Here is a 14,960-nt window from a genome sequence, read left to right as displayed (position 1 = left end):
AATCAGCTTTTAACTCTCTACCTCAGTGTCACATAAATGAAATTTATCATAAGTATATTGCATAAAATGCAATCAAATGCTTTACTTAAGTCAACAAGTCATTCCTACAATCACTCCACTTTCAAATCCATTTAACATCTTAATGTTATAACTGATTCTGTTGCCAAAAAAACCGAGCAAATTGTGAAATTTGCCTTATCATCATTTTTTGAAAACTGGAGTAACGTTACTATTTTTAAGACAACCAGAGAATAACCTTTAAGATAAAACAATGTTTATGTCAAATTATTGGTCCTACTTACTTTGAACTACATTGTATTTATGAACAGCATTTTCAATTACTCTGTGACGTCCAACACCACCAATTACATATATATCATCATCAATACAACACAATGCGTGGTTTCTTAAAGGGGTAGGCAGACTAAAAAAATTAAAAACAAATAAATAATAAAAAAAAAGAGAATACGTGATAAGTTAATTTAGAAAATCTTATTTTAAAGATATAACAAACGTAACCTAATTAGCTAAAACGCAGAGAAGGCATTAATTGCAGATAGTGATCTTAAATAAAAGTACAAGAATAAAATATGTAGTTTATTACTATAACAATAGTTTTTTACTATTATAAGATGTAAGAAAAATACTGTTACAGAGCATTGCAAATTAACTTAATGGTTCTGTCATTGAATTCATCAAACAATAAAACTGTTGTTGTTCCTGAACACAGCATCTGTAAATTGCATCATCTATAAACATCCTTAAGTGTTTCAAAAAAAATTTCAACTTCTGACATCTCAAAAAACAGAACCTCAAAAATAAAATTTTATAAAGTGCAAATGATAAAAGATTTTTTATAATGTAATGACATGTTTAATAAACTGGTTCAAATAGAACACCTTGGTTGCATAATACTGAGCAAAGTTTACTGCACTCAGTTTATAGATATCTGCTAATTTGTTATAACTTTTTCAGCTAATGATTTTTTAGCAGGGTGCATAAAAAAAAAATTTGATTAGTTTTTCTTCCCAAAATTTATCTTAAGCAGTAGTAATTATTTCAATGATAAAACCTGTTCTATTTCAGTTGATTTCTTTGTTATGCTATGTTTATTCAATACCACCAAAAAAAAAATCAGTTAAATGACAAAAGGCCATGCGCCTATTGTGCATGTAAAAAGTAGGGTACACAAACTAATCAGCGACCAAAAGTGGTTCACTTTGATCACTTTTTTTTTGTGAAACAGGAAGTGGAATATCTGGTTATACTATACCAAATTATTACACATTGTGAACCATTACTGCTTGGCTTAAAAAAAAAAAAAAAACGTTTATTATATTTTAATGCATATTTATTACTTCAATTTTGATATCTGGCTCAATAAGAGCAAAATCATTATGTTCCTAAGAAATCACTGCTTATTAAAAGTATTATAAAAGGAAATCATTATTTCTTAGGAATACTTACTATACAAAAACCATACATGAATAAATCAATAAACTAATTATTAATAATTAGAACAGTAAGAGGAAAAAAATTATTGACTTAAGTACATCAACTAATTATAACAAACTTAACAAGGTAATACTAAATAACTTCAAGGTCACCAATAAATAACAATCATCACACTAAATGTATTAAGTGAATAATTGAAAAACTGTGTAACTTAGTGAGCTAATATGTGATATTATTTTACAATCTTAAATGGAATACGAATGATAAACTAATTCATTACTTACTGAGCAAAATCAGAAAAAATAAATAAAAAGATAATAAATGTATCTTCTACTTAATGAACTAACTGAATACTATGTATTACTTACGCAGTTTCATATACCCACATATCTCTCCAAGTATCATAAACCCATACGGACATATTATGACCTCCTTCCCTAGTCATCATATACTCTCCACCAGTAACATAAATTTTTAAATCTGAAATACCAAATAGAAATTAAACATCACTTAAAACAAGACAAGAAAAGTAGAATAAATGAATTAACATTATAAATCGTCATATAATAAACACTTTTGAATCATTTTGCATTTGAAGATATTAGGTAACTGCAATACCAAGATACTTCTATTTAAACAATTGAATGATTCACAATCAAAATAACAGCACTTCATTGATTTCTTTTGTTCATAAGCTTAACACTTACATCTTATTTAACTGTATTGTGTCATAGTGAGTAAGCATAAACGATATATACATAGTAGTTTGTCTACCAAAACAAAAGTGCTAATGTACAATCACCAGCTGAATTAGAGAGACTGCAATAAGCATCTAGCAAAAATGATTCAACTAAACCATCTTTATGACTCAACCACCATTCAGCTCTAACTACTTGGATTAAAGTTTTCTAATACAGCAAAAACTGATTACAGAATAAACAGAAGATACATAAATTAATATAAAATACTATTTACTTATTCAGTAATTCAATACAATATCTCCTAAACTCATGCTTCCTAAAAAAATTGAGTTTTGCATGTATGTTCCAGTGATATTCTATGCATCCACTATGAAATTAAAGATTTTAAATCTGTCAAAAAAAAGATACCTTTACATTTACAAATATTTGAGTTTGTGATTATAATTTTACATAATTATTTATTATCTCAACTTAATTTTTTTTAAGTTAATTTAAACTTTTGTGATTATACACCAAACCAAATTGTATAAAACTGTCTTCAAAAAAAGGCTATTTCAAAACATTTTCAGCCATCTTTGTGACCATCCTCAGTAACTGGTGCTGTTATTTTCATACAGGTATCAATTGATGTTATTGTTGGCAGTTTTTAGTTAAGCAGCCCATATTAAGAAAGTAATCAAATTTGAATTTTGTCTGTCATTGAACATATCACTGTTTTACATTTTTGTATGCTAATATATTTAATAATGAGAAAAAAAATATGTGTTAAGATGTGATCCTTTTTTGTATATCAAGGGACTCAATATTATCCAATCATGATCTGTGTTCATGAGATAAATTTTGATATAACAGGGCAATTCCATGGTTGAATACTGATTGGAGGAAAAAGAAAAAAATTGTTACATTACATAAATAAGTTACCCACACACTTACACAACTTCACACACTTGTCACTCATATTCAAGACACTTTTCATATCACCATTAGACCATCCTAAAGGAACTCCACCACCAAAGAACCCAAATCTGTTAGTTATTAACTCAAACAACAATCCTCAGTGGTTACATAAAGCTAAATAACCAGCCAAATCTTTATCTTGTTAAGCGATGAAAACATTAAAATCAGTTGATGTCAAGCCCGAACTACAGGGGGGGGGGGGGCAATAAATGAAAATCTTCCATTTGGAGAGCTCTAGTACAGCTTTTGTAAATCTGGGAGACCATTTCAATCAGCAAGAGGTCATTTCAGTTTGTGAATTACCACACAGTGGAATCTTCAAGAGCATCCAATGTCGTTTGTTTTGCACTGACCTCCAAAGCTTTTTCAGCAACTTCTGCGACATATTGCAGTCCCAGATTGCCTGAATTCTGCCACAAAAGAATTCCCTTATGATCCCAAAACAACACAGGCATAATATTTTGGTTCAATAGCGTGTGCTTCAAACCAAATCTAGATTAGATAGTGCATCTCAGAATTTCTTATTTGCCATAGTACTGATGCTATTCATAATATTACTACTATAAATACAATCTATCAATACATCAATTTGTAAAAACCAATCATTCTATATAATTCAAATCTGGCATGAATAGTGGCACCATAACCATAATAGGTTTGATGTTTCATCAACATCTATTTTATATTGCACCAAATAAAAAGAATGGCAAGTGTATGTGGTGAGATTATAAATTGCTGGTGTTAATGTACACTGTCTGAGCCACTATACGGAACATTCATGTCGCTATGGTAACCAGTTTATTTAAAACAGTTAATAAATCAGTCAAACATGAATACTATTCCTCATTTACTAATCACAACTCTTACAACACCCCCCCCCCCCACCCCCACGGTCTTAAACTCTAATTATACGGTGTTGCATGTAAAAAAAATTATACGACTCATAAAAATTAATTTAACAAAACAGAATGTAACTTAACATAAATAATTTACATTTTTTATTAAAGTCTTTCTCACATTAAAATCTACATTTTACAAAGTATTTTTAAAATATATATATTTTTTAATACAAAGGCTATTTTATTTGATGAAAGAAAAAACAAACAGTAAAATAAAATAATTTATTTATTACATTTTAACCTTGAAAACTCTAACACTTGTCTGTTAAAAGCAACCATTTTCATGGTCAGACAGTACATTGATACTCATAATAAATGCAGTTCTGAAGTATCACACCAGTTAATAAATTACCATTCGACAAAGTAAATGATTTTCTTAAAATAATACTGTAAACAATTTCTGCTACAATTTGAAAATTGATTCCATAACTGTGTTATTTACATAAAGTAAAAAAAAAACTTTATGGAAAATTTTATGATTCTGAGATAAGGTCAATTACTAATCTAATTATAACACATACAGGAAAAAATATAATGTACCAGCTTGACATTTGAATATTCACCAATAACAGTGTTAAAACAAACAAGGCTAATAAAAAAAAAAACCACACTGAGAAATCCAAAACTGAGGTCCCTATTTATAAAATAAGTCCATAATGATTTACAAATATGATAAAACTGACACCAGATAAAATGGTTACTTTTACTCTACTACTACTGGTTTGGTCAATGGATTAAATCTTGCTTAAAAGTAGTCAGGTAATTTAAAAAACAGTTTTAATATAAACTGAAACTGTCAATTGAAATCTGTATAAAAGCTTAAAAAACACTATAAAGAAAGTTGTAGAAACTAAAACTATTTAGAAAAATACTTTTCTGTTAAATACTACTCCTAGCTATTAGTTGATAAGTTTTATTTATATACCAAATTTATTTATTTTATATTTTAATAAGTATTTTTAAATATAAAAATGTTAAATAATTTTAAATATTAGGAATCCTTGTTTATAGCCATTTATGTAAAACAGAAAAAGTAAACACTTTTTAATGTACTTTAAAAAAAAGAGTGTTTTTTCTTTTATACATTTAAGCCTTATTCATTTATTTATACAGTAGTAACAAGGGGATGACACCCAACAATAATGAATAAGATGCATTACAATGAATTTTGTAACATGTGAGAAATGCCATGCCTGACCAGGATCCAACCTGTTACCTCCAGATGAAAGAAAATAATTCCTTTCATAGAGATTAGCATGACCCCCCCAATAAATATACCAGTTTTGATAATTGTTTTTTTTTTTGTTTTGTAGAGCAAATTCCTCTAATAGTCCTGTTAAATTTTTCATGTTATTTAAGCAAAAAATTAATTATCTATATAATGACTTGAAGACAATTTTATTAATATTTATTTTTTGTTGTCTTGTTATATTGTAATGATATGTTGCTTGCTGTCAGTCTAACAGAAGGACCATCATTTTAGACATTCTGATAATAGCACTAATTTCTTTTACACTAATAGGTAGTTGTGATGTATTTTCATTTACAAAATTTAAGTTAACCCATCCCCCTAAGAGAGTTATTGTCTCCACTTTTATTATGCTACACTACACATGTAAAGTCAGATAATTAAAATTTAGAAGGTTCACAAACAACAAAAAATTATTGTGAATTGTAAATACTTATATGGCAAACCAAACAATCATATTTATTACAGTTCTGTAATGGAATGATAACTCAAAAAGTCATATCACTAAAGAGTTGTTCACGGCCATTTAGTAAATGAGTTAATTTGAGAGATATACTGTACTTAAAAAATGGACCAATTACTCATGTCTGATAATTATTTATCTTAACAATCCTTACTTTATGTAAACAAAACAATTATTGATATTCTAAACTCTGGCTTAAGCAGAAAAAAGACTATAACTACGAATACAGTATTATATAAATGTATTTAAAAAATAACAGACTTTTTTAACAAATGTAATAAGCTACAACTTAGCAAAAAAAAACCTAAAAAAATAAACACTGACTATAAAGACATAATTTTAAATTACATTTAATAATAATAATAAGAAGAAGAAGAAGAAAGATTATATATATATACACACACATATATATATACAAAACTAATGAATTATGAATGAACACAAACAAATTAGTAAACAAATAATCAGAATGATAAAATGTTCCCTGTTGTTTAATGCAGTGATTTTTTTAATTATAAGACTAATTTATTCCATTTTCAAGTAATAATAATATTATATTATAAATAAAATACTAAAATTAACAGTAAACTATATATAAAGTTAGTTATTAGGCAATTTAATCTCAAAATAATTTAAGTATTATACATAAACATTTATCATTTAAGTTTCACCTTAAAAGTATTTTTTCATATAAAAGTGAAGTAGAATAATGAACATCTTACTGTGAATCAGTTAATATGTTTAGCCTAGAACAAGAATGGTCAAATCAATTTTAACAAAGCAAGAACCTTATGAAAATTATTTACTATGGCTAATTTAAAATTTCAATAAAAGTATAGTAACTCCAATCCTAAAGTAAAGAAGCATGATCAGATAGCAAGAATTATCAAACTATCTCTTTGCATTCAAAGCATTAATTAGGATAACATAGAGGTGAGTAAAACAAAAGTTGGAAGCAAACTAGACAAAGAATCATTTATGTTCAGACAGAGCAGAGGTAAAATGGAAGCAATCATAACTCTCACATCAAAACTTGGAAGAGAGGAGGAAATAAAAATAGCTACCTATACAACATTTGTAGATCTTTTAGAGTATAAGTTGAAACATACAAAAATATGATTTATTATCAATGAAATAATCAGGTACTAGCGATTAGAATGGAATAAAAAAAAAAGAAGAAGCTAAATAAGTGAGTGAAGCAAGAGTGTGTACAGACTATCTCTTATATATTAAAAAGAAAACTGAAAGAAAAAATATCTAAATGAAGCTCTAAATATCTGAATAAAATGAGATAAAGTGTAAGAAGCTTTATTTAATTTAATTTTTTTTTTTTTTTGAAGGGTAAGAAACTACAATAAAGGTTAGAATTTGTTGATATTATTGTTCTTTTAGTTGAAACTAAGTTATATGAGAGAAATTGAGTAGTAAGGATACCAATATAACTTGATTATAATAAGTTAAAATAAAGTTGAGTATAATAAGTTAAATAAATTGAGTATAATCAGTTAAAATTAAATATGACAAAAAATTCTGAAAAAAAAATTGATTTGTGAAAAATTATTCAATATAAATAACTCACATTCAAATTAATGTAGCTTTTTCTTCCAAAGACCTTTCAGAGATAACTTTGGTTCCTTCCTCAATGGAGGGTTTTAACACTGCTGCAAACAGTGCCTGTCTTAATAATATAAGAAAACCCTTAAAAATGTGATCATGTAATATGTTATTTGATTTATATCACATTTACCTACTTAATGTTGTTTTATATCAAATTTATACACCTGTAAATTTTATATTAAGCAGGATAAGTTCCTGTTTTGTAAAATTTTTGTAAAGCAGTTTTATCTTGTTTTACTATTATTTTATATTAATTTTGTAAATTAGTTTAGATAAGCAATTTATTTGTATACATGTTATATGATCTACTACACTTGAGATTCTTGGTAAAACACAGGATCAAATTATTTCAGCAGGCTTCTTGCACACCAGAATGGCTCCTTGTAATTTTTCACTCTTTCCTAAGCTTAAAATTCCATTTAAAGGAAAGTGATTTGCAGATAGAGAAGAGATCAAAAGAAATGCAACAATAGGACTAATGGTGCTCATTAAAAATCACTTTGAAAATGCTTCCAACAATGGAAACACCACTGGAATAAGAGTGTTACAACAGAAAGAACCATTTGAAAGGAACAAGTCAGTGAACTAAATAAGTTAAGTATTTTTGTTTTTTTTAGCCAAGGTCAGATATTTTCTGTTCACACTTCATGTATATAAAAAATTGATTACTTTTTAAGTCAACACCAGTTATCATTAATTCCAAATACTTTTTTCAAATAAATTGCAACTAATAAAACAAAAAAAAACATGCTTTAAAACAAATTTTTTTCATCTAGTGATTTATAACGTGCAACTCTTCATTGATTCCATATGCATTCATGATGAATGCTCTACCATAATGTAAATGCTGTGGACATAATGGTGTTAATAGTTAAGCTCCCATAACAGAACTTAATAGCAAGGATCATTTTTGATCCTTGCTATTAAGTTCTGAATTTCTGAAAAAAGTTTTGAAGTTCTGAAAAAATACAGATGATGAATTCAGAATACATCAACAAAAATGTTGATGTATTCAGAACTCATCATCTGTAGTTTTTTCTCTTCTTTCTTATGCTCTGCCTCCCGGAGCCAGACCTGCATCTAAGCATAAACTCAGCTCCGGGTGGTGCCATCACCTCAAACTGCCCACCCAGACAGGGTGGGCAGTCTGGGTTCCCGCCCAGACAGCCAGGAATCAGTCTTTTGTGCCATGCCTCTAATAAGGGAACCCCCAAGAAGGACTCCCCAACGGGACTATAGTTTTACAGGGCCTGGCCTCAAGCGGAGAAACCAAAGGGATCTCCACCAGGACTATGATCTTCCGGTGCCTCGCCTCAAATGAGGATCCCCCACCAGGACTTGGGTCTTTACTTCCCTCCATGGTTCCGTAGGGTGCCTGTTATCAAAGGTGAGGCGCCAAAGCATCCCACCCCTACCAGACAGAGCTTTCCCACATAGGAACCGCCTAGTGTTCAGGTGCAGCTGTAGAAACCTCATGCCGCACGGGTAATCTTGATACCCCGACCTCCAGGGGCATGTCCATTTGCATTACAGAAAGGACTTCAGGCTTCCCGGCGACAATCCTTCCTGATGTGGTCAGCCTCCCCACATTTAAAACACTGGCCGCTCAGGTCCAGCCCGCTAGACGACTTTGCCCAGTGCCCCAGACACCAGCAGCGGAAGCAGCAATCCTCTAAGGATCACCGCACCACCCTGCAGGCCACCCATCCTATACACACCCAACTAACAGCCAACAACTTGCTATTGTCACCCCATAGGCCGGCCGCATGTACAAGACGTCGAGCGTCACCGCCTCCTCGTTACCCGACGAAAGTCTTTCATAAATTCTTCTTGGGTCGTAAAGTGCATCCACATAAAGGTTGTGTACTCGCCGACCACTCCTCCCGCCAACACGACCACCATCGTCTCCGAAATCTCTGTGCTGAACTTTTCAGCAGCGCCCCATTTGGCCCGCACCCGAATGTGGAGGTCCTCCCCGAGGCCCTGACGAACAGAGAGAACCCCAGTCTCCCCCGGCGACACACTAATCTTGACCTAGCGGAGGAGGTCCGCGTAGGATCTCCCGTCCGCCTTCACCACAACCGTGGCTGTAGGTGGTCCCGCCGGCCTCCTCTCCGGGGCAGCCGTCTTCAGTTGATCTGCCAACGCACAGTCACAAAGGTGTACTAGGAGCTTTCCAGCATACCTCCTGTCAGTGTATTCCACTAAACGATATAAATACCGACCGACTTGCTCAGCGAGCCCGCAGAAACAAACGTCGCGATCCATCGCCACGACCCCAGGAATGGTCTTCATAACGTTGCGGATCACTCCACCCTCACCCTTAGCGTCGAGCACCTTTTCTTTCTTTCTTTTCCTGTTTAGCCTCTGGTAACTACCGTTTAGATAATTCTTCAGAGGATGAATGAGGATGATATGTACGAGTGTAAATGAAGTGTAGTCTTGTACATTCTCAGTTCGACCATTCCTGAGATGTGTGGTTAATTGAAACCCAACCACCAAAGAACACCGGTATCCACGATCTAGTATTCAAATCCGTGTAAAAATAACTGCTTTACTAGGACTCAAATCAGCTGATTTGGGAAGACGCGTTAACCACTAGACCAACCCGGTGGGTCAAGCGTCGAGCACCTGTCCCGCCGTAAGTCTACCATCATGTGCCAGGTGCTCGACCCCACTTCAGGACGCGTGAGTGGTGAGGGTGACCGACACCTATTCTCAAGTCAAACAACCATGCCTGAGGAACACAATCACGCCCATCAATGTCCATCAGCAGAAAACCCGTAAATCATGGAATGATTTAATTTTTTATCCTGCTGTGCTGGTTGAATTTACTGTATTAACATCTCCTTCTATGAATCATGAGACCTTGCCAATTGTGAGGGGGTTTGAGTGCTCAGTGATATAGAATAGCTGCAACGAAGGTGCAACCATATCAGAGAGGTATCTGTTAAGAACCATACTAAGGAATGATTCCTGAAAGAGGGCAGCAGCTCTTTCAGTAGTTGTTAAGGGCATAGGTCAGGAGGACTTAAACAGCCACATCATCACTCAATCTTCTGAGTACTGCACAGCTGAAAGCAACTACAGCTGTTTTTTTCCAAGAAAATGTAGCTCTCTGCATTTTCATATAACAACAATGGAGGTGCGTTCCTTGGTAAAATATTCTGGAGGTAGATTAATCCTCCATTCGGATCTCCAGGTGGGGACTACTAAGGAAGGGGTCACCAGAAAATAAAAAAATGTTAGGAGAAGACCAATTTGGTTTCAGGAAAAGTATATGAACAAGGGAAGTAATTTTAGTGCTCAGATTATTGGTAGAAAGAACATTAAAGAAAAACAAACCAACATACATAGCATTTATAGACTTAGAAAAGATATTTGTTAATGTAGACTAGAACAAAATGTTCAGCATTTTAAAACATTTAGGGTTCAAATATAGAGATAAAAGAACAATTGCTAACATTTACAGGAACTAAACTGCAACAGTAATAATTGAAGAACATAAGAAAGAAGCCTTTAATCGAAACATAAGAACTAGCAGTCAACGATGTTAAAGAACAATTTAGATCTGGGATAACAGAGCAAGGTGAAAAGATAAAGATGCTGTGGTTTGCTGATGATATAATAATTCTAGCTGAAAGTAAAAAAGATTTAGAAGAAATAATGAATGGCATGGATGAAGTCCTACAAAAAAACTACTGCATAAAAACAAATAAGAAAAAAATGAAAGTAACAAAATGTAGTAGAAATAATGTAGACTGACCACTGAATATAAAAATAGGAAGAGAAAAGATTATGGAGGTAGAAGAATTCTGTTATTAGGAAAGTAGAATTACTAAAGATGAACGAAACAGGAGCGATATAAAATGCCAAATCGCACAAGCTAAACGAGCTTTCATTCAGAAATATAATTTGCTTACATCAAAAATTAATTTAAACATCAGGAAAACATATACTTTTTGAAAGTATATGTTTGGAGCATGACATTATATGAATGTGAAACTTGGAAAATCGGATTACCTGAGAAGAAAAGATTAGAAACTTTTGAAATGTAGTGCTATAGGAAAATGTTAAAAATCAAATGGATAGATAAAGTGACAAATGAAGAGGTGTTGTGGCAAGTTATTGAAGAAAGAAGCATTTGGATAAATATAGTTAAAAGAACAGACAGACTTACAGGCCACATATTAAGGCATCCGGGAATAGTCGCTTTAATATTGGAGGGACAGGTAGATGGGAAAAATTGTGCAGGCAGGCAACATTTGAAATATATGTAAAACAAATTGTTAGAAGTAGAATGTAGGGGGTATACCAAAATGAAACGACTAGCACTAGATAGGCAATCTTGAAGAGTTGTATCAAACCAGTCAAATGACTGAAGATAAAAAAAAGTATTAACATACTGTTCGGTCAATATGATCATGTAATATTTTTTTTATGAAACTATTTATTTATGTTGTGTATAAAAATAACAACTTTCTGGTAAAAATTATTTACTATTAATATAATACAGTTCAGTAAATAATAATACTTATGTATTTATCATTTAACATATTATCAATAAAATGGATAATTAAATCAATGACAACAAATTCAAATACATTTACTTGAATAGCCAACGGTTTTACTTTTTAAAATTTCAAAGAACAATGTTTTATAGAGTATAGTCTTTAAATAAATACTAAAAAATAAAATTAAAATACTAAATGTAATGGATGAAAATTTTACTTAAATGAAAAATCAGCTGTAATATGAAAATTTCACTTGAAAATACTTCAATACATAAATACAATACAAACATACAAAAATATTTATATTTACAATTAAAACAACAGTATGTCACATGTTGCTTGCATAAATGTTTCCTACATTAAGAACAAATAATATTGTCATTTTTTGAAGGTCAAAACTTGCACTGTGCGCATTTTGTCCCTATAACTTCCCCATCAGAAGTTCCTGGTAGAGGCAAAATTTGATCTTGTCCTTGCATTAATTTCACAATAATTAGTAAATTCAATGTTCTTGAAATGTATTTTCTTGATTTTATATATGGTGAAATAAGTGATTTTCCCAATTCTTGTAAATAAAAACTTTATTTGGTTAGTGAATTTTTATTAGAGTTTGGATTGACTGATGTCCAAAGAATATATGAGTTGTATGCAGATATGTCAAGCATGATGTAAATATTATCACTGGCCACCGGTTTGTTTTGCATTTGCAGTGTATGTGGCTATGAGTTGGTCAAGAATATCTAAGCAACTTTAGCAGCATTATAATCTAAAATGATATGTAGTTTTTTGTCAGTTCTGGCGCTTGTCTTTACTTACTGTACAACACTTTTGTTCTTTTTTGGAACATAGTTCACTATTGTTGTATTAGAAAAAAAACTAAAAGCTGTGAGCTTCCTTATTTGTCATTTCCACTGGAAAGTTTTTCCTAATTTTTCTTACAGTACAAAATTACTTTATATCTTGGAAGATGCTGCCCTAAATTGTAAGAAGTAAAAAAAGTTATCTACAGTAAGTGGGATCTCTGAGATGACTAATCAAATCCCACACAACTCTTATTCCCCAGTTCTTCTCTGGCTGACCACCTGGTTCTTTTTGGCATAAACCTGCAATTTCAGTTCATAAGAAGTACTACTATAACATAATGTCCATATTTTTATACCATACTTTGCAGGTTTACTGAAAATATATTATCTAAAAAGGGCAATGACCACAAAAACTAACAAATTGTTCATCAATTGTCACTTTTTTACATTTTCATCAGAGTAATATAGTTTTGGTAGAACTTCTACTTACTTTTTCCCGGACTTCAAGCATAGGAGCTAATTTATCTTTATGCCTTCCTTCATTTTTCACATGTCGATCTATCATCAAAATGTAAAACACGAGATATGGAGCAAAACATTTCAAAGGACATAGTTGCTTGGAAAATGGGACGACCACTATCTGGATCCCATAAGCTTTCTGTTGATTCCCGATGAGATTTATAAACCCCCACCAATCTCAATAATCCATAGCAAGGATCGGCAACGCGGTGCCCGCAGGTGCTATAGCGCTCTCAATAAGATTTTTATATGCCCTCACCATATTAACACACACACCTATTAAACCCAACAACCGTATCGGCATCGCATGTATATAAGACAATATAATTGCACAAGCTCAGTGTCAACAAATAGCAATCAAGTTCATACACTGACACACTTGCTACTTAGCATGTAGGAATATTCTCGCTTCTGATAAATTTGGTAATATGTTACCATATTCTGAGTGCTACGTATTCTGAGTATTATTATTATTATTATTATTATTGACTATATGTTATTATTTATGTATTATTAGTAACCACATCATGCAAGACAGTTGCACTTTTCACTATCAAATACATATTGTACTGGTTAAATGGATTTTATAAATATCCCACTATGAATAGTTGTAAAAGAAAAAGAATTTATTATTTAATGTTGACTGAAAAGGACAATTTTGTTTTATTGACTTTAAAGACAAGTGTATCTGCTTACTGTGTAACAATAGTGTGGCACCTCCAATAATCTTTGAATTTATTTTGCGCCCTTACTGACAAAAAGGTTGCCAACCTCTGAGCCACAGTACGCCTGAAATGAGATGTTATCTAAATTCTTTCATTTTTGTCCATAAACTCGAGACCCCCTCAATGTTAGTCCCTTTTATTTCTTCATTTTCAATAAAATTGAAAATAAGATGAAACAAACTCACCAAGTATGTTATCCTGGAAGATGCATATTTTATAATACAGAGTGCATTTTTGATAATGTTTTGGGTAGCTGGTAATCTGTGTTGTTACAGAGGCTCCACCTTCCACTGAATTTCTCCATCCTTAAAAAGTGTAATTGTGCTTGGTGCAGAATTTCTTTGGCTTGCTCCACTGGGATAGTGATGAGGATCAACAGTCATCTTTGACACTTCTTCTTCACTGTTGGAAACTGCTGTTTCTCTTGAACTTCACTCTATTCTATTTGATTTGCCAAACTCATATTGTACTATATAAATCAATGAAATCAGACTTAATAGACTGAATTGTTTGCAGCTATATTTATAGTACCTTGCCTATTATATGCACAAGTGACATGTCCAGACATAACAAAAATTCATGTTGAGACTTGCATAATTACAACAGTCAAAATTTATAAACATATTCAGTTACTTAATACTTATTTTCTTTTTTTATAAATCATTTGTTTCATTTGAATAGTATTTCATAATTGATAATGATGATGATATAATACATGCAAGTTCAGACAAGTCAAACTTTCAGACTACAGGGATGTTATACTGTACACACGCAACCACATATCCCCAACCCACCTCATCTACAGTGGATTGAACTATGTAATATAATAGAGAATATAATTTAGGTCATATTGATCAAAATAGTAAATTAGTACAACAATAAAAAATAGGGTAATAATAAAAGATAAGAAAAAAATAATAAAAGAACAATCATGAGGTTAAACATTTCAAAATTAATGTAATCAAGTCCTAAAAACCTAAAGTAAAATTTCCAGCAGAAAATAAATGACAGAAGGACAAAAACTCTTTTGGATTATATTAACCCAAAACAGCAGCGTT

General features: G+C 31.7%; 1 protein-coding gene across 1 annotated transcript in view; it reads right to left on the bottom strand.

The window, feature by feature from the left end:
* The window catches only part of LOC142325278 (kelch repeat and BTB domain-containing protein 8-like), a 35,698-nt gene that overhangs the window by 9,013 nt on the left and 11,725 nt on the right, over window positions 1-14,960 (bottom strand). Inside the window, exons 3-4 of the mRNA XM_075366821.1 lie at window positions 1,824-1,935; window positions 303-424 (exon numbers count right to left, since the gene is read on the bottom strand). Coding sequence (XP_075222936.1) covers window positions 303-424; window positions 1,824-1,935 — 234 coding nt within the window. The remainder of the gene's footprint in view (window positions 1-302; window positions 425-1,823; window positions 1,936-14,960) is intronic.

The sequence above is a fragment of the Lycorma delicatula genome, chromosome 5, assembly GCF_047948215.1.
Source record: "Lycorma delicatula isolate Av1 chromosome 5, ASM4794821v1, whole genome shotgun sequence".
In the NCBI taxonomy this organism is placed as follows: Eukaryota; Metazoa; Arthropoda; class Insecta; order Hemiptera; family Fulgoridae; genus Lycorma; species Lycorma delicatula.
Note: the sequence above shows the minus strand (reverse complement) of the source record. Positions and strands in the feature narration are given on the sequence as shown.